At 50.9% G+C, this 18,710-nt stretch overlaps 3 protein-coding genes across 5 annotated transcripts in view; all 3 read left to right on the top strand.

The window, feature by feature from the left end:
• The window catches only part of LOC128915987 (protocadherin gamma-C5-like), a 248,422-nt gene that overhangs the window by 85,408 nt on the left and 144,304 nt on the right, over window positions 1-18,710 (top strand). The gene's annotated exons all lie outside the window — the stretch shown is intronic.
• LOC128915992 (protocadherin gamma-B5-like) lies at window positions 1,115-3,756 on the top strand. The gene has a single exon (XM_054217056.1). It carries the CDS (start codon window positions 1,227-1,229, stop codon window positions 3,708-3,710), a length of 2,484 nt encoding a protein of 827 aa, XP_054073031.1. The 5' UTR covers window positions 1,115-1,226; the 3' UTR covers window positions 3,711-3,756.
• Window positions 5,910-8,941, top strand: LOC128915986 (protocadherin gamma-A6-like). Its single transcript, XM_054217036.1, has one exon. It carries the CDS (start codon window positions 5,949-5,951, stop codon window positions 8,850-8,852), a length of 2,904 nt encoding a protein of 967 aa, XP_054073011.1. The 5' UTR covers window positions 5,910-5,948; the 3' UTR covers window positions 8,853-8,941.

The raw sequence follows: 18,710 nt of genomic DNA, 5'->3' as shown, positions 1-18,710 counted from the left end.
TGAGCTCTGAAGGAGTTGAGGTTCTTCATCATGGAGAATAGAAGGCTCTGGGGAGACCTTATTATAGCTTTTTTATATATAAAGGTGGTTTAAAAGAAAGATGGAGAAAGATTTTTACCACGGCGTGTTTTGACAGGACAAGGTGCATTGGTTTTGAACTGCAAGAGTCTAGGTTTCAAATGGTCAAAAGGAAGAACTGTTTTATGATGAGAGTGTTGAGGCAGTGGAACAGGTTGCCCAGAGAAGTTGTGGATGCAGCAGCACTGAAAGGGTCAAAGGACAGGTGTAATAGTGCTTTAAGCAGCTGATCTAGTGAAGGATGTGCTTGACCATGGCAGAGGTGTGGACTTCACCATCTTTAAAGATCCCTTCCAACACAAACCACTCTATGGTTCTATGAAAGACCTGATGAGGCTTTGCACTTTCCCATTTTCCACTTCTCAAGTATGGGGAAAGAAAAAATAAGGAACTCTGCTGAGTCAGAAATAAAATACTAGATGTTGTTCTGCTATCTTAACATAGAGCTATACAAATTACCACTAGGTTGACACATTTCTCAGGGTGATTATTCTTCTCCCTAAAATTTAAAACGACAGTGAGAAACATCACAGATTTCAATGAGCAAAAGGAAGACATGCAGTGAATACTGAAACTCTTTGCCAGCCCATCATGAAAGGATAGCACTACCTTTTGCTTCATTCTGTTTCTGATTACTTAGTGATTACTGAAATGGGAATCCATCCTTCTTGGTAGTCGTCCCATATCAGGGAAGCAGAATTGAAAAATACCTGAAAGAGTGCTGAAAAGCTATGACATCCTTTATTGCTCTTATGATGCTTCTTAATTTTATGAAGAGCAACTGAGTTGATTTATTTATTACTCTGCTATGAGTGGTTAGTACCTACCGACTATTCACTGCGACTCAAGGAGATGTCCTAAAAGTATTAGACAGCGTATCTCAGTTTTAAAAGTCTTTGGAGTTGAAGGAAGCAAGTGCCCCTGTGCTTCCAGATTCTAAAAAGCTGTCCCCAAAGCTGGGGACAGACACTGAACAGCCGTCAAAAGACTGCGCCCTGGGAGCGCGAGCATGGGCCGGCTGCAGTGTCGTGGCGGCGCCTCCGGGTGCCGCTGTTGGCCGACACGGAGCGGCGCTGGAGCCGCAGCTGCAGCCCGAGCCGGAGCCACGGCAGCGGCAGGAGGGAGGAGCGCGGCAAGCTCTGGCGACAATGGCGGTGAGGCAGAGGCAAAGGCGGCGGCAAGCGGTCGGGCGAGCGGTGCTGCTGCCCGCTTTGCTGCTGGTGTTGTGCTGCCGGGCGGCGGCGGAGCGGATCCGGTACGCCATCCCCGAGGAGCTGGGCAGAGGCTCGCTGGTGGGGCCGCTGGCGCGGGACCTGGGGCTGAGCCCGGCGGAGCTGCCGGCACGCAAGCTGCGGCTCAGCGCGGAGAAGCAATACTTCACGGTGAGCGGGGAGAACGGGAACCTGTACGTGAGCGAGAGGCTGGACCGGGAGGAGATGTGCGGCGAGTCGGCGTCCTGCTCCGTCAGCTTCGAGGCGCTGGTGCAGAACCCGCTCAACGTTTTCCACGTCGAGGTGGCCGTCCAGGACGTCAACGACAACGCGCCGCACTTCCTACAAGACAATTTCCAGCTGGAGATCAGCGAGTTGACTTCTCCCGGCGCTCGATTTGCCTTGGGCGTCGCCGAGGACGCAGATGTGGGCAGCAACTCGTTGCAGGGCTACGAGCTGGAGACCAACGGGTACTTCGAGGTGGAGGTGAAGGAGAGCCAGGACGGCAGCAAGTTCGCGGAGCTGGTGCTGCGCCGTGCGCTGGACCGGGAGAGCGAGCAGAGCCTGCGTCTGGTGCTGACGGCGGTGGACGGCGGCGATCCGCCCCGCAGCGGCACCGCCCAGCTCTGCATCAACGTCACGGACGCCAACGACAACCCACCCGTGTTCGCAAAGGACCGGTACTGTGCGAGCCTGCGCGAGGACGCGCCTCCGGGCTCGACGGTGCTGAACGTCTCCGCCTCCGACGCCGACGCCGGCACCAACGCACGCATCACCTACAGCTTCGGGAAAATGCCGGCCAAGGTGCTTCAGAAGTTCGTGGTGGAGGCGGAGAGCGGGACGATCAGGCTGCAGGAGGCGCTGGACTTCGAGGACACGCGAGGGTACACGCTGCTGGTGGAGGCGAGGGACGGGGGCGGTCTGGTGGCGCACTGCAAGGTGGAAGTGGTGGTGCTGGACGTGAACGACAACGCGCCCGAAATCACGGTGACGTCGGTGTCGAGCCCGGTGCCCGAGGACGCGCCGGCCGGCACGGTGGTGGCCCTGTTGAAAGTGCGGGACCGTGACTCCGCGGAGAACGGTCAGGTGTGGTGCGAGCTGTCGGGCGAGGCGCCGCTGTCGATGGTGTCGTCGTCGGTGGGGTCGTACAAGGTGGTGACGGCGAGCGCGCTGGACCGCGAGCAGGCGTCCGAGCACCGAGTGACGGTGGTGGCCAGGGACCGGGGCAGCCCGTCGCTGTCGAGCCGCGCGTCGCTGGTGCTGGAGGTGTCGGACGTGAACGACAACGCGCCGGTGTTCGAGGAGGCGGCCTACAGCGCCTACGTGTCGGAGAACAACGCGGCGGGCGCGCCGGTGGTGCGCGTGCGCGCGCGGGACGCGGACGCGGGCGCCAACGGGCGCGTGAGCTACTGGCTGGCGGGCGGCAGCGCGGGCGCGGCGCCCTACGTGTCGGTGGAGGCGCGGAGCGGCGCGGTGTACGCGCAGCGCTCCTTCGACTACGAGCAGTGCCGCGAGTTCGCGGTGGCGGTGCGGGCGCAGGATGGCGGGGCGCCGTCGCGGAGCTCCACGGCCACGGTGCGCGTCTTCGTGCTGGACCGCAACGACAACGCGCCGCGGGTGCTCTGGCCGGCGGCGGCGGGAGCGGGAGCGTCGGGGTCGGGAGCGTCGTCGTTGCCGGCGGCGTTCGAGGTGGTGCCGCGTTCGGCCGAGGCCGGCTACCTGGTGGGCAAGGTGGTGGCGGTGGACGCGGACGCGGGGCGCAACGCGTGGCTGTCGTACGAGCTGGTGCAGGCGTCGGAGCCGTCGCTGTTCCGCGTGGGGCTGCACAGCGGCGAGGTGCGGACGGCGCGGGCCGTGTCGGAGAGGGACGCGGCGAAGCAGCGTGTGGTGGCCGTGGTGAAGGACCACGGGCAGCCGGCGCTGTCGGCCACGGCCACGCTGCACGTGGTGCTGGCCGAGAGCTTGCAGGAGGCGCTGCCGGAGCTGAGCGAGCGGGCGGCGGGCGCCGACTCGGCGGCCGAGCTGCAGTTCTACCTGGTGCTGGCGCTGGCGCTGCTCTCCGCCCTCTTCCTGCTGAGCGTGGCGCTGGCCGTGCTGGCGCGGCTGCGCCGGGCCGGGCCGCCCGCCGTGCTGCGCTGCCTGGGCGCGCAGCGCTTCTCCGTGCCCGGCGCCGCCTTCCCGGCCGACTTCTGCGAGGGCACCTTGCCCTACTCCTACAACCTGTGCGTGGCGCCGGCACGCGCCGTGGCCGAGGGCGCTTGGCTGCCGCCACCGCTGCCCAGCGTGCCCGCGGAGGAGCTGCTCGGCGCGGAGCCCTGCGGGAAGCCGAGCCCGAGCAGCAGCGCCGGCGCGGGAGAGCCGTCCACCGACGCCGACGCCCCGCAGGTGTGTAAACCCTCTCGCTCTCGCTGTTTTCCTTGAGCTTTTGCTGAACCTCCGTTCCTATTCGCCTGGGACTGGGTGGAGTGAATGGGATACGTGGTGGGTGGTGAGTGCTGGTCCTTGTGTCCATGAAGAAGTGAGAGATCGCCGTAACTCATTTCAATTCGAAGCAGGCCGTTAGGCGCACCCTCCTTGGTTTATGGGTGCTCACAGGTTGAGTTTCAGCTGTGCTTATAATCTTATGAGTTAGTAAGGGTGAACGCAAATGCTTACTGTGTAGAAAGACATCCGCTGATTCTACTTGACAGCCTCTCGATTCATAATTGCAGTAGGAGATGTTTCGTTTCTGATCGATATTTCCCCAAATTATGTACTTGGATCTGGTTAATAGATGGACAGGAACATTTTGATTAATGGTTTTTCAATATTGGACTCCCAAAGAAGACGTGCGTGTAGGTTCACGAATGGAAAAGAGACAGATTCTTCGTCCCTAGAGAAAGCAGAGAGTGTCGCCCAACGTTTTGGGTAAATGCTGCTGCAGAAATGGTAGCAGTAATGGGACGGGTTAACGTTGCGTGTCTGGGGATTGCTTATCCTTGTCTCCGTGGAAGAAAGAACGGGGTATCCCCTTTCAACTCACAGTAGGAATGAAGTGGCAGCACTTCTTGGTTCTTCGGTGGTCACAGTTTCAGGCGAAAGGTTTAGACGAGAACTGTCGGATGACTTATTAAGGCTGAACCCGTTAAGAATTAAGAATTCTGCATGTCGGAGTGGGGAAAATGTGGTGGACACTGGATGTTAGAGATTTTTTCCTTTCTGAACGCTTTTTCTGAAACGTCTGTACTTGGAGCTTGTTTGTAGCTGGATACAAACACGCTGGTTAGTGCTATTTTACATAGGAAAGGAGGGTGTGGCTCCATGAATGGAGAAGTTAGAGGTTGTTCGTACCCGGTGAACTACTCCCCTTTTTTAGATACGTACCCCCTCGTCTTTTTGGGGAAGGCTGTTGCAGAAATTTTAGCATGAATGGGAGGGATGAATTTTGTCCAGGCATGATTTTTTCGAGTTCCCTGTGCAGTTATTTCTCTCTCCTGCTTTTTTTTTTTTTTGTTCTTCCTTTGGTTGTTCCCTCTTTTAACCCGTCCCGATCTGCCTTTCATATACAAGTGAAAGTGTAGAATGAGTTCTCAAGGAAGAAAAACCCTCGCATTTAGCATTTCAGAGCCTGTCTTGTTTTCCTCTCCCCTTTTCCCAAAGAGAGGTGCTTGCACCTGGTTGATCGCCTTGAGAGGGGAATGCTAGACTGAACAACTATGAGCAACTTGTTGAAAGAATTGTGTCTGCCTGTTTACAAGGGGAGGGCTCTACCCATCCTGAGAACATAAGTAAATCGATAGTGAAATACTGAAAAAGGGAGCAATTAGGCACTTGAATGAAGTCCATTTGCACATTTACAAATGTTCCGCGCAGAGTTTAGGGTCTTGTGCCGTCGTACAGTAGTTGGTGGAAAAGGTGTCCTACCTAAGTAAAGATGCAAGAATTAGATGAATGCGTTACCAGTAAGCATCAATGTGCTACACCGTGGTTTCTGAAAAAAACCAAAGTCCTTCCCGCTGGTGTCAGTGAGCCTGATATCTGGTTCTGCGCGGCATGGTCGGTGTTTATATAACGTTTTGTATAGAAGAGCCTGTTATGTTTTTCTGTCCTCGTTCAAGTGATTCAAGCATGCCTGCTACAAAAATTCCTGAAGCGGACGGTGATTTTGGAGGAATGGGACGAAACTCGTAATAATCTACAGGTCATATTACGAAACAATATTTTACTTCCCATCTATCGCCAATAACAAGTAATTTGTCCTGTGCGGTAGAAATAACACGCACCGTTAAAAAACAGGACAGCTTAGAGAGAAGGCAATGCCGGAAATCCCCGCTGTCCCTTTGAGGAAGGATCTTCCTTGTTGCTTTGTTCTATTGGTCGGGATGTGGGGAATTAATGTGGCTGTAGGACACCCTTTTGATTTCCACAAAGGGTGAGGAAAGAGTAATTCAAGCACGACTGCTACATAAAGCTTTATAATTCATGATGGAGATTGTGCTGCAGGACTAATGGGATAAGGATGGCAGTATTTTGCACGTCATATTCAGAAATATTAACAGATATAATATATCACCGTTACAAAACCTGTTTCTAATTCGGTCGGGGGGAAAAAAAACAAAAAACAATACCAAATCAAACATAAAACCGGAAGGCGTTTTATTACTCGTGATCTCCTCGAGGATGAACGAAGAGATGGTCTGGAGAAAAGGCATCGCAGGAGATACGCGGTGGAAGGGCAACGATGTGTCCGTGTTGAGTGTCCCGCCGCCGCGAGCTGACCGTGGGAAAGGGTGTCGGGCAGCGCTGGGTGGCTGCAGTGCCGGGAGCAGGCTGTGGGTGCCGCTGTTGACCGAGGAGGAGCGAGAAGGCGGCAGGAGCGGTGCAGACAGCCCCTCCCACTGCGGCCAGGCTTCCTCGCTGTTTGCCTGGCTGGCTGGACGGTCGGTCTGTCGTGGAGCGTCCGGGTGGTGCGGAGACGCGGTGCATCCTGGACCGGCGAGAAGGGGACGGAGCCGGATCGGGAGGCGAAACAGGTGGCGGCAGTGGTGCAGTGCCGCGTCGGAGATGTTTGCGGCGGGGAGACACTGGGTTCGGCGGGAGCGAGTCCTGCTGTGGTGCGTCCTGGTGGCAGCGTGGGAGGCGGCGTGGGGGCAGCTGCGCTACTCGGTTCCCGAGGAGATGCCGAAGGGCTCGTTCGTGGGCGACGTAGCTAAGGACCTGGCGCTGGACCTGCCGACGCTCCTCGACCGCGGCGTCCGCCTTGTTTGCGAAGGTAGGACGCAGTATTTCGCCCTGAACGGGAAGACTGGACATTTAGTGTCGGTGGAGAGGATAGACAGAGAGCAGCTGTGCCGGCTGGTGGAGAAATGCTTGCTGCGCTGTGAGGTGATAATAGAGGGGGAAATGCAAGTTTATGAAATCGAAGTGGAAATCAGGGACATTAACGACAACGCCCCCAGCTTCAACCATGTTGAGCTTGAGGAGAGAATAAGCGAGATGACAGTTCCGGGGTCGCGGTTTCCCCTGGCTGGGGCACAGGACCCGGACGTGGGAAGGAATTCCCTGCAGAGGTACGAGCTGAGCGGCGACGAGCACTTCTCGCTGTCCGTGCAGGCAGGCCCCGGCGGGGACCAGCGTCCCGAGCTGGTGCTGGCGAAGGCGCTGGACCGGGAGGAAGCGGCCTTTCACGAGCTGGTGCTGAGGGCGAGCGACGGCGGCGAGCCGTCGCGGACGGGCACGGCGCGGATCCGCGTGTCGGTGCTGGACGCCAACGACAACGCTCCTGCGTTCAGCCAGGCGGAGTACACGGTGCGTGTGGCGGAGGACGTGCCCGTGGGCTCTGCCCTGCTCACCGTCACGGCCACCGACGCCGACGAGGGGATATACGGCGATGTCAGGTACTCGTTGAAGAAAGTGACGGACGTGGGATCCCAGATTTTCCATCTGGATTTAGAGACGGGAGCGATCACGCTGATAAGAAGCCTGGACTTCGAGGAAGGCGATTCATACGAACTGGAGGTGCAGGCAAGAGACGGTGGGGGCCTTTTTGACACTGCAAAAGTCATAATCACGGTGACAGACGTGAATGACAACATGCCTGAGATCTCAGTGAGGTCTGCGCTGAGCGAGATCTCTGAGGACGCCCCGCCGGGGACGGTGGTGGCCCTGCTGCACGTGCAGGACCGCGACTCGGGCCCCAACGGCCAGGTGACCTGCTCGCTCGACGACGGCATCCCGTTCCGGCTGCAGAACTCTCGAGGCAACCACTACCGCGTGGTAACGGCGCAGGATCTGGACCGTGAGGCGGTGTCGGAGTACAACGTGACGGTGCGGGCGTCGGACGGCGGTTCGCCGCCGCTGTGGAGCAGTGCGGTGCTGTCGCTGCGGGTGCTGGACGTGAACGACAACGCGCCGGTGTTCGCGGAGGCGCGGTACAGCGCGCGGGTGGCCGAGAACAACGCGGCGGGCGCGCTGGTGCTGACGGTGCGGGCGGCGGACGCGGACTGGGGTCAGAACGCGCGCGTGCGGTACCGGCTGTGGGAGGGGCGCGTGCGGGGCGCGCCGCTGTCGTCGTACGTGTCGGTGCACGCGGAGACGGGCGCGCTGTACGCGCTGCGCTCCTTCGACTACGAGGAGGTGCGCGAGGTGGGGCTGTGGGTGCGGGCGGAGGACGGCGGCGCGCCGTCGCTGAGCAGCAACGTGTCGGTGCGCCTGGTGATCGTGGACGAGAACGACAACGCGCCGCAGGTGCTGTACCCGCCGTCGGCGTCGGGCGCGGGCTGGGCGGGCGTGGAGCTGGCGCCGCGGTCGGCGGAGCCCGGGGCGCTGGTGGCCAAGGTGGTGGCGGTGGACGCGGACGCGGGGCAGAACGCGTGGCTGTCGTACGAGCTGGCGAAGGCGACGGAGCCGGCGCTGTTCCGCGTGGGGCTGCACAGCGGCGAGGTGCGCACGGCGCGGGTGCCGCTGTCCCGCGACGCGGCGCGGCAGAGCCTGGTGGTGGTGGTGAAGGACCACGGGCGTCCGGCGCTGTCGGCCACGGCCACGCTGACGGTGGTGCTGGCCGAGAGCGTGGGCGAGCTGCTGTCGGAGCTGGGCAGCGCGGCGGCGGCGGCGGCGGCGGGCGAGCCGTCCGTCAGCCTGACGCGCTGGCTGGTGCTGGCCGTGGCGGCCGTGTCCTGCCTCTTCCTCGCCTTCCTGCTGCTGCTGCTGGCGCTGCGCCTGCGGCGCTGGCGCCGCTCGCAGCTGCTGGCGGCGGGCAGCGGCGCCTTGCGCGGCGTCCCGGCCTCGCACTTCGTGGGCATCGACGGCGTCCGCGCCTTCCTGCACTCCTACTCGCACGAGGTGTCGCTCACCGCCGACTCGCGCAAGAGCCAGCTCCGCTTCTCGGGCGGCAGCTGCTGCGACACCCTCCCGGCGCGCCCGCCGCCCGACGAGCCCGCGCCGCTGCTCGCCGAGGACGCCGACGGCGCCCGCCGCGCCGACCCCGCCGCTCCCCCGGTGAGTTCCTCCCACCACGCTTGCTCCGCGACTCCTCCCTCTCCCTCTTCTCTGTCCTTTCCCAGCCGTCTTCTGTGTCCTGCGTAGGGAGGTTTCGTTACAAGGAACCAGAGTTTCGTTTCTCCTTTTGTCCCCGACATGTGTCAGGATTAGCTCTTCTGAACCCATGTATTGCATGATCAGCAAAACGCAGTTTTCGTTATTAGCAGGGTCCGCTATCTTCCCGACCGCACCTGTGCTTGAGTAGGATGAGAGTGTTTTGTAAGGGACTGTTAATGGCTCCCTGTATAACTCAGCTGCTCATCGTTTCCACTATTCTCAGCCTTTCTGTTTCTCCCTGATAACGGGGTGAGCAACGATATGTCTTTGTATTCGTTCATGCTTTGGTCTTTGTGCACCGGGTGGAGGAAGGGACTGGGCAACAACTGGTCCCTTGTCGATGTCTGTCTGCCTGATTTGAAGATGAAGGACAACCGTAGAAGTTGTGAGTATTTGTGAAGGGTTTTGGGTCGTTGTGTATGATGGGTTTTGGAGGAAATGGGAGATGTGTTTTGCTGATTCCCTGTCTTTTAAGTTTGACTTCTTTGAAAGAGAGCTAGATGTGTCTTGGCTTGACGATACATGCTATGGCAAGAGCCATAGGAGGGTGGGAGGGGAGAGATTCAAGGTATGGGAGGAGACCTAAGGAGGGGGCTTGACCCTATGAAGATGTTCACTGACTCCGTCTTTTCTGGAGGACAGCTCCTCATTTACGTTTAGAACCACCATGTGTCTTCCCGGAAGGCTGTTGAGTAGACAAATATATGTTCCATCTTAGTACAGAGATGTAAAGATATTGATGTGAAGTCCACGGGTGATTCTGGTGCATGTTGAAGAGAACTGGTCTGGGCAACTGGACCTTTGATGTTATATGCTTTCAAATTATGAGTGTCAAAGGACACCATGCAAGTTGTGAATGGTTGGAGATGACAGTCCTGGGAGTCTTCGTGAGGGTCTGTTGAAGGACACAAGAGATTTGCAGTGTTCCCTGTTTAGTGTCCATGTGTGATGTCATGCGATTGCATCTTCCCAAAGAATTTTTGCTAGCACATATATTATTCCAGCTGTATTGGGAGCCCTGTGTGGTTTTTCCCATGTCATTGCAGGGTGTCATCAATTCTTAACTAACAACTGAATTGTGTAGTTAGGAGAAATGTCATAAAGGGAGCTTTATGAAGAACAAACTGTATTTGTTTTGTACTAAATACCTGAATTATGTACCTACTGTAAGTTCCATAATCTGGAAGAGTATGTTGTGATCTCTTCCTTTCTGCATGTGTCAGCTGGGCTATTCTTTCTGACAATGTGTGGAAGATCTCATCTGCGATATTTGTCTGACTGTCCCCGTATGTGGCTTTCATGTTTACAGCTATGAAGGGAGACTTCCGTAGAAATGTTTGGTTTTTTTTTTTTAAATGTCACGGGAAGAAATGCTCTTGCTTGTCACATGCACATGGAGAGAAGTCAAATATTATGCATGGTAAAGAGAAGTTGTCTGTGTGTCTTTTCTCCCATTGGAGTGTATTTTCAAATTTGGAAGGTCAGGGTTTGTTGCTAGACTAAGTAAAATGAATCTGAAGGTGTCTCATTTTTGGATATCACACTACTCATATTCCAGCTGGCCAAGTCGTGGGTTCATCAGTTTGCTTTCCTGTTGCATGATGTTTCCCATGAGTGGCAGTTATTGCGCACTGATGTCGATTTTATATTAAAGTTTGAGAGTGACCTGTCTTGCAAGTTGCCCAACGCGCTGAGTCAGATGATGCTCTCTTTGGGGTGATACTTAGGTGACTGGGTCTCTCTTGAAGTTACAAATCACTTATGCCCTTGAGAACACTTGTCATTTTTTCAAATGAGTATGATGAGCAGAGAAATCTCTTTGCATGTGTCCATGTTGCGATCCTTGTTGTCTGTAAGGAGAAGTTGTGTGTGCAACTTTTCCTTCAACGGTGTCTGTCTGCAAAGGTCATTTTCACATTGAAGATGTTTGGTCAGAGTGAAAAGTTCTGTCTGTGCTGAGACAGGTCAGGTGAAAAAGTTTGCTGTGGTATAATTAGAAATCCTTGTTGTGATCCTTCTTATCCATATTTTTTAATTTGGGTTGTATTATTATTATTATTATTATTATTATTATTATTACTATTACTATTAAGATTATTACTATTATCATTACTACTACTATTATTACTATTATTATTATTATTGTTATTGTCCAGGTGTAAATCTGGGCCTCATTGTGGCTTGTAACCTTTAAAACCTTAAAAGAGCTCTTGTGGTTGTTGGGCTGAAAGAGGAATGTACGTTCATTCCTTGAAGTTGTTCAGCTGCCAAGACAAAGACTTTGATGGGCTCTGTTTGCCGAAGGTGTCACTGAATGTAAGGCTCTTTTGCCTGTGGCTGACGTTTGGACAAAATATTGGATACTGTCTGTGGTCAAGTAAAGGCTGTGAATGCAGAGGAAGGAGGGTGAGAGGCTGGCTCTGAGCCGTGCAAATAGGTGTGTCACTGTGGATTTGGCTGAGCAGTGGTTTGATTTCATGGCTGCTGCCGAGGCCTGTGCCATTCATGCTGTTATCAGAGGTTCCCTGTCCTGAAAAACCATAAAGAATTTGCACAATAAAAGGACATGTAGAATGATGATGTATGGGCAGAAGGGTCATAATTCCTGCGTGAAAGCTCCTTTATCCATCTGTATTTCATTTGAACACAGCTATGTTGAGTTTCTTCACAGATGTAATTACACTTTCTTTTAGGCCTTTGTGTCCTGCAAGGTCATGGTTCATTTTCCCCATGGCTGCATAGCTCTTTTGAATTTGAAACTGTGGGTGTTGTTTTGTAGCAAATATTTTCTTCCCTTGTCAAGCCTTCAGCCACCTGAAGAAACCTAGGATGACTTAACTTGAGATAGAGGCCTATGACATGTCTTTCCGTTTACAACTCTCTATTTGTCTGCAGATGAGCAGGCTACAGAGTAGAAAAGTTGATGAGAACTGATGACTATTTCTTAAAATTAACCCTTGTACGATGCAGTCCAGAGGAAGACCTTAGGGTTGCACTTGTGCTTGAAACATCAGTGATTTGCAGGTGCTCAGGGGGATGAATTTCAACACCAGCAGTGAAGACTGAGAAGACTTCCCGGTGAGCTTCTCTGCAAGACTTTGTCTTTAATGGTTCCTTGCCTTCCTGATCTGATTTTGTTCAGCTCCTGGTTTCCTCTGTATGTAGGTTAAGTTTGAAGTAGTGGCATATCTTCATTTATCCACGTGTTGTGCGCTAGTGCCTCTTGCTCATCCTTCTGGTTTTGTGGAAGGCAGGAGATGTGAGGTTATATTTGTGTTCTGGTTGTGTTAGGGAGAGGGGATTAAAGCATGATGTCAGTAGAAGTGCCATCTCTGTGGAACAGTGTGTGTGATAAAAAAGGGGAGGAAATTCCCCAGAAGTTGATTCTTAGATTTTCCCCAGTCTCTCTTGGATGTGTGCTCCTCTTTTAGTTCAGACATCTATCCTCCATGTACTTAACATGCTTTCTATTTTTTCACAGAATGTTGGTGAGCAAATCTACCTCCCTTTTGGCTTGATCTTGCTGCATTATACTCTCATGATATGCTTGTGCCACTGCTCAGGGTCTGAAGCAAAGCTGCAGCTTGTGTAGGGTTGTAGAGAAGACATGGGGAAACTCTCTTGGCAGATGGGCCATAGAAGAACTGATGGTCATTTCCTTGCTTGTCATAGTTACTATGTTAGGTGCATGGTTGTGGTACTATGCAGTTTCAGTTCCTTGTGCTCAGTGTGTTTGGGCTAAGAAATATTATTACAGCTTTTCTGTTCGTTTGTATCTGTTTTTAACTCTTGCCTTGATTGTCATGAGCTAGAGCCAGTCCTCAGGCTGTCTGATGAAATGGGGAAGGTCAGATTGCTTCTAATTGTCTGAGTGCAGGGGCACTTCCTGTGCCCACCTTGAAGGGTCACAGCTGTAAGAAGGGCAGCTGTTGTGTGCATACCTGTGCTGCCAGAGGCACACTTGTTTGTAGGGAAAGAAAGCAAAGCCATTTCTACTGCAGTCTTCAAAGTGCAGAGTGGCAACCCAGCCCAGCCAAGGTTTCCATGAACAGAGTAGGGATCAGTGGGGGAACACGTGCAGGGTGTTCCCCACCGCATGTCCCATTGCATGGTGGCCTCTCAATTGGAGAGATATGGGTTGAACAGGTGGACTGTTAGATGGATAAGGATCTGCTGGCTGGCTGCATCAAAAGAGCTATAGTCAGTGGCTCAGTGTCCAAGAGGAAACCGGTAACATGTGGTATTCCTCAAGGGTCTGTACTGTGTCCAATACTATTTAATGTATCTCAATAATATCTTGCTGAATGAGTGTCGTGGTTTCATCTGGGATGGACTTGACTTTCCTGCTAGCAGCTGCTGTAGTGCTATGTTTTGAAAGAGGGTTGGAAATAGTGTTGGTAAAACACTGACGTTTTTGTTTGAGCTAAGCAGTCAAGGCCTTTTCTGCTCCTCACATTGCCCTGCCAGTGAGTAGGCTGGCAGTGTACAAGAAATTGTGAGGGGATACAGCCGGGACAGCTGACCCAAACTGACCAAAGGGCTGTTCCATATCATGTGACATCATGTGCAGTATATAAATCTGGGGGAAGAAGAAGGAAAGGAGGGATGTTTGGAGTTACGCCGTTTGTCTTCCCATTAATCCTGATGGAGGCCTGCTTTCCTGGAGAGGGCTGAACATCTGTATGCCATTGGGAAGCGGTGAATGAGTTTGTTTTTCAGGAGCTTTGCTCGTGTGCTTGAGTGTGTGCCTTTTCTTTTACTTTTTAAACTGTGTTTATCTCAAGCCATGAGTTTTCTCCCTCTTACTCTTCTGATTTTCTCCCCCATCCAGCCCTGGGAGTGAGCAGGCGGCTGTGTGGTCTTAGCTACAGGCTGGGGTGAAACCACAACAATGACATAAAAAGTTTCTGCTTGCTATGTAGAAGGGCTGAGAGAGTAGAGGTTCTTCAGCCTGGAGAACAGAAGGCTCTGGGGACATTTTATGGCTCCGTTTTATTATATGAAGGGGGCTTCTAAGAAAGATGGAGAGAGACTTTTTATCAGGGCCTATTGTGACAGGAGAAGACACAATGGTTTTAAACTGTAAGTGGGTAGATTTTGATTGGACATCAGGAAGAAATGTTTTATGGTGAAGGAGGTGAGGCATTGGAAGAGGTTTCCCAGAGAAGTAGTGGATGTGCCATCATTGGAAGGTTTCAAGGTCAGGTTGTATGGGGCTTTGAGCAATGTGATCTAATGAAGGATGTCATTGCACATGGCAGAAATGTTGAACTAAATGATCTTTAAAGGTCCATTTCGACCCAAACCATACTATGAAAGACTCAACGAGGGTTTGCACTTGTCAGTCCCTCAAGTATGGAGAGGCAAAAGGTGCATCTTCTGTAAGTCACAAACAAAAAAGTAAATGATGTTCTGCTATCTTACCATAGATGTATAAACATTATCTTTAGGCTGATACACTTCTCAGTGTGATTATTCTTCTCCGTAAACTAAAAATCAACAGGGGGACAAACATCCAAGACTTAACGTGAGAAACCGGAAGAAATACAAGACAGACAGGAACCCTTTGCAGGTCCAACATGACAGGATTGGAATGGCTTTTGCCTCATTCTTTTTCTGATTATTTATGGATTACTCCAACATGAATATTTTTGCTCTACCATGAATAATCACTTTGAACTATTCACTGCAACTCAAGGAGATGACTTAAAAGTACTTGACAGCATATCTCAGTTTAAAAAGCCTTAGAGGATGAAGCAATCAAGTGTCCCCGTGCTTCCTGATCTTCCTCCATGTACTTAACATGCCTTCTTTTTTTTCACAGAATGTTGGTGAGCAAATCTATCTTCCTTTTGGTGTGATCATACTGCATTACACTCTCATGATACGTTTTTTTCCAATTCTGAGGTTCAGAAGCCAGCCTGGAGGTTGTGTAGGGTTGTAGAGAAGACTTGGGGAAACTCTTGGTGGGGGGGACATAGAAGAACTGATGGTCATTTCCTTGCCTGTCATAGTTAGTCTGTTGGTACGTGGTTGTGGTACTATGCAGTTTCAATTCCTTCTGATGAATATGTTTGGCCTAAGATACATTATTGCACCTGACCTGTTTCTATCTGTTCCAATAGAATTTAATATAGTAAGCAGCACATATTTTATAGTATTTAGTATAGGAAAGAGCTATAGTCAGTGGCTCACTGTCGAGGTGGGCACCAGTAGCATGGGGTGTTCCTCAAGGGTGCATTCTGGGACCAATACTATTTAATATATCTCAATAATATCTTCCTCAATGAGTGTCATGGTTTCATCTGGGATGGATGTGACGTTCTTGCTAGCAGATGGTGTAGTGCTATGTTTTGGATTTGGGATGGAAATAGTGTTGGTATAACTGTGATGTTCTTGGTTGTGCTAAGCAGTCAAGGCCTTTTTTTGCTACTTATACCACCCCCGCCAGTGAGTAGGCTGGGAGTGCACAAGAAGTTGGGTGGGGATGCAGCCGGGACAGCTGACCCAGACTGACCAAAGGACTATTCCATACCTTGTGGCGTCGTGCTCCGTATATAGAACTGGGGGAAGAAGAAAGAAGGGTGGGACTTTTGGAGTTATGGCGTTTGTCTTCTCAAGTAGACATTACGTGTGATAGAGCCCTACTTTCCTGGAGATGTCTGAAGAGCTGCCTGCCTATAGAAAGTGGTGAAAGAACTCCTTATTTTGCTTGGCTTGTGTGCATGACATTTTCTTTTAAGTAAAGAAAATTTAACTGTCTTTATCTCAGCCCATGAGTCTTACTACTTTTGCCCTTCTGATTCTCTCCACCATCCCAAGTAGGGAGTGAGTGGGAGGCTGCGTGATCTTAACTGCTGGCTGTGGTATAACCCAGGAGAATGACATAGATGGTAGGAGTGAGTGATAGCACAGCAAGTCTGCAGACAACACCAAGTTGAGTGGTACCGTTGATTCACTGGAGAGAAGGAAAGCGACCCAGAAGTGAACTTCATCCATAATAAAATTTGAGAAGGCCAAGTGCAAGGTCCTGCACCTGTGTCGGGGCAATCCCCCGTTTCAGTACAGACTGCTGGATTGAGTGCAGCAGGTTACTTTTGGAGTTACTTTTGACTTGAGTTTCTTTAGATCGGGGCTTTGTGTTTTATAATGCATTACTGTATTGCACAATATCTGCTGACCCAGTGTCTCCTGGAGGACAACTCCTCTTTTACTTTTAGAACCTTGATTTTTTTTTCTAAAGCGTAGTCAACATACAAATCTATTTTCCTTCTTAGTTCAGAGATGTAAAGATGTGAAATCTGTGTGTGGTCCTCTAGACAGTTGGAGCTTTGAGGCTATGTTCTTGCCAAAAACTCCATGCAAGTGTGCGAAGAGAGTCGTGGGAACTTATGAATGTTAGTAGAATGTGCTGTTGAAGGACAAAAGAGGGATGGTTTCCTCTTTCCCTGTTCAGTGCCTAGCTGTAATTTAACACAATCTGAGTGTCTTCTTCCCTTGTAAGTTTGGCCTGAGATATTGGGAGCCCTGGGAGGTGCTTCCTGTGTGTTTGCATGTTGTCATCGATTTTTAACTAACATTTTATTGAAGTACTTATGATAAATCCATAAGGGGAACTTTGGAGGAGCCAACTGTGTACTCATTTCCTACTAAATACCTTAATTGTGTTTCGACTCTAAGTGCCATAATGTAGAAGATTATATTCTAATCCCTTCCTTTTTGCAGGTGTTAACTTCTTGCCTTCCTTCTTTTGATGAGCTCAAGGTGAGCTGCCTTTTGAAATAATGTGTGGAAGATGCCATCTGTTACATTTGTCTGACTGTCCTGTGGGTGTCTTTCATGTTTACAGCTGCAAAGAGCTTTCACAGACATGTTTCCATAAAGGGTTACTGTAAGCAATGCTCTTCCTTGTTACATACAGAAGCTGAGAAGTCAAATATTATCCATGGTAAGGAGATGTTGTCTGTGCAACTGTTCTTTGGGTGGAGTCCATCTGCAAATTAGGAAGATCAACAACCATGCAAGCTCTGAATGGTTTGAGAAGAGTCTCTGGGGTGTTGTGTGTGAGAAGGTACTGGTGGAGGGAAGGCATGCGTTTTGTCAGTTCTCAGGGTTTCTTCCTGGCCTATGGAAAATAGGTCTCAAAGTGTCTTATTTCTGGATATCGCATAGTAGTTTGGACTCCAGCTGGCTAAGTTGTGGGTTCATCAGTTTACTTTCCTGTTGCATGAGGTTTCCTGTGAATTCTGGTTTAATTCTTGCCCTTGCTTGTTGCAAAGAGGTAAAGGTTTGCCCCTCTGTGTTTGGTAATGTGTCCTACAATGTGTGTCTGATAATGTGTCACTGGAAGAAATGCTATGCTTGTTGCATGCATGTGGTGAGAAGTCCATGCGGCATTGGTGAGAGAGTGTCCTTGAAACAGGAAGAAAGGGGGTTGTACACTCCATCGGGCTGGGCTATGGTATAATTTCACGCCTGCTGCCAAGGCCTCTGTCACTTACACTAAGGCTGCCTTTAAGAAACTCCTGAAAGGGAATGACAACGCTCTGATGAATTTTGTCTGCAAGCAGTAACCATGGAAGTGCAAACAGGCTTCAGGGGTGGGCACTGTGTCTAATACCTGCTGTATGAAATGTCATCTTTCCATCTATATATCCTTGAAAGACTGTGATGTGGAATTTTATCCTGGTTGTATAAAGGTTTCCCCAGCCTCGACCAATCTTCAGATGTTATCCATGCTTCCTGCTAATGTGAAATGACTGCTGATGTTTTGTCAATATTAAAATTGATGTGAATGTAGGGGATGGGAGGGTATTTTTGACAGGAATTTCTGGGTTTGGGCTTGTTATTTGAAGCATGTGTGAGGCAGTTGCTCATTTAATGACCTGCCATGTCTGGTACAGCATTTCCTGACAATGCTAGTTATTAGGCGTAGATGTAAACATTGCATTAATGGCTGCAGAGTCACATAACTTCCAAAGTGCCCATGTGCATGATGGTGTCTACGAGCTGATACTTAAGACCGATTCTTGAACTGAGTTGCAGATCCCTTATGCCCCTTAGAACATTTACTTGTGTTTCCCTGAAATGAAATGCTTTTTTTCCTGTGGCTGACACTTAGCCAAAATATGGGATATTGTCTGTGGAGTTATTAAAGGCTGTGAATGTAGAGCAAGGAAGGTGAGAGGCTGTCTTGGAACCAGGAAAATAGGTGGGTTAATGTGGTTTTGTCTGAGCAATGGCTTAATTTCATGCCTGGTGCCAAGGCCTGTGCCATTGTTTCTGTGATCCTGGTTTTCCTCTTGTGAAAGTCATGTAAGACAGAATATTGTGTGTGAGGGAAATGAAGGAGAAGTTAAAAGAGAATCTGTTGTCCTTTCTGAAAAAACTGACCTCTTAATATGTTGTTTAAACATCTGGCTCCATGTTCGTGGGAGATGAGCAGGCCACAGAGTCGAATATAATTGCTGAGAGCTGATTGTTTCTTAAAAAGAAACCACCCACTAAATAACCCAAAGTCCTTAGGGCCACACTGGTAGCTTGCTGTATGAATGAATTCAAGTTTGATGACTCATTCTCTGTTTGATGACAGCTTGTTTTTTATTTTGACCGATTATCACTCATGCGCTTTAGAATCCTTCTTATTCTTCTCAGGATGGTGGTGAGTAAATAAATATACCTCCCTTCTTTGTGTGCTCATAGTGTATTATCCTCTCATGAAATGTTTTTGCCAATTAAGAGAGGGTCAGAAGTAAACCTACCAGTTGTGTAGGATTATAGAGAAGACAATTTAGCTCAGAAGCAGTTGAGGTTCTTCAGCATGGAGAACAGAAGGCTATGGGGAAA

Source organism: Rissa tridactyla, chromosome 11 (genome assembly GCF_028500815.1).
Source record: "Rissa tridactyla isolate bRisTri1 chromosome 11, bRisTri1.patW.cur.20221130, whole genome shotgun sequence".
NCBI lineage: Eukaryota > Metazoa > Chordata > Aves > Charadriiformes > Laridae > Rissa > Rissa tridactyla.
Note: the sequence above shows the minus strand (reverse complement) of the source record. Positions and strands in the feature narration are given on the sequence as shown.

Bases quoted from the DNA above. Each gene is read 5' to 3' on its own strand.
- LOC128915992 (XM_054217056.1), top strand. From the start codon at position 1,227: ATGGCGGTGAGGCAGAGGCAAAGGCGGCGGCAAGCGGTCGGGCGAGCG.
- LOC128915986 (XM_054217036.1), top strand. From the start codon at position 5,949: ATGAACGAAGAGATGGTCTGGAGAAAAGGCATCGCAGGAGATACGCGG.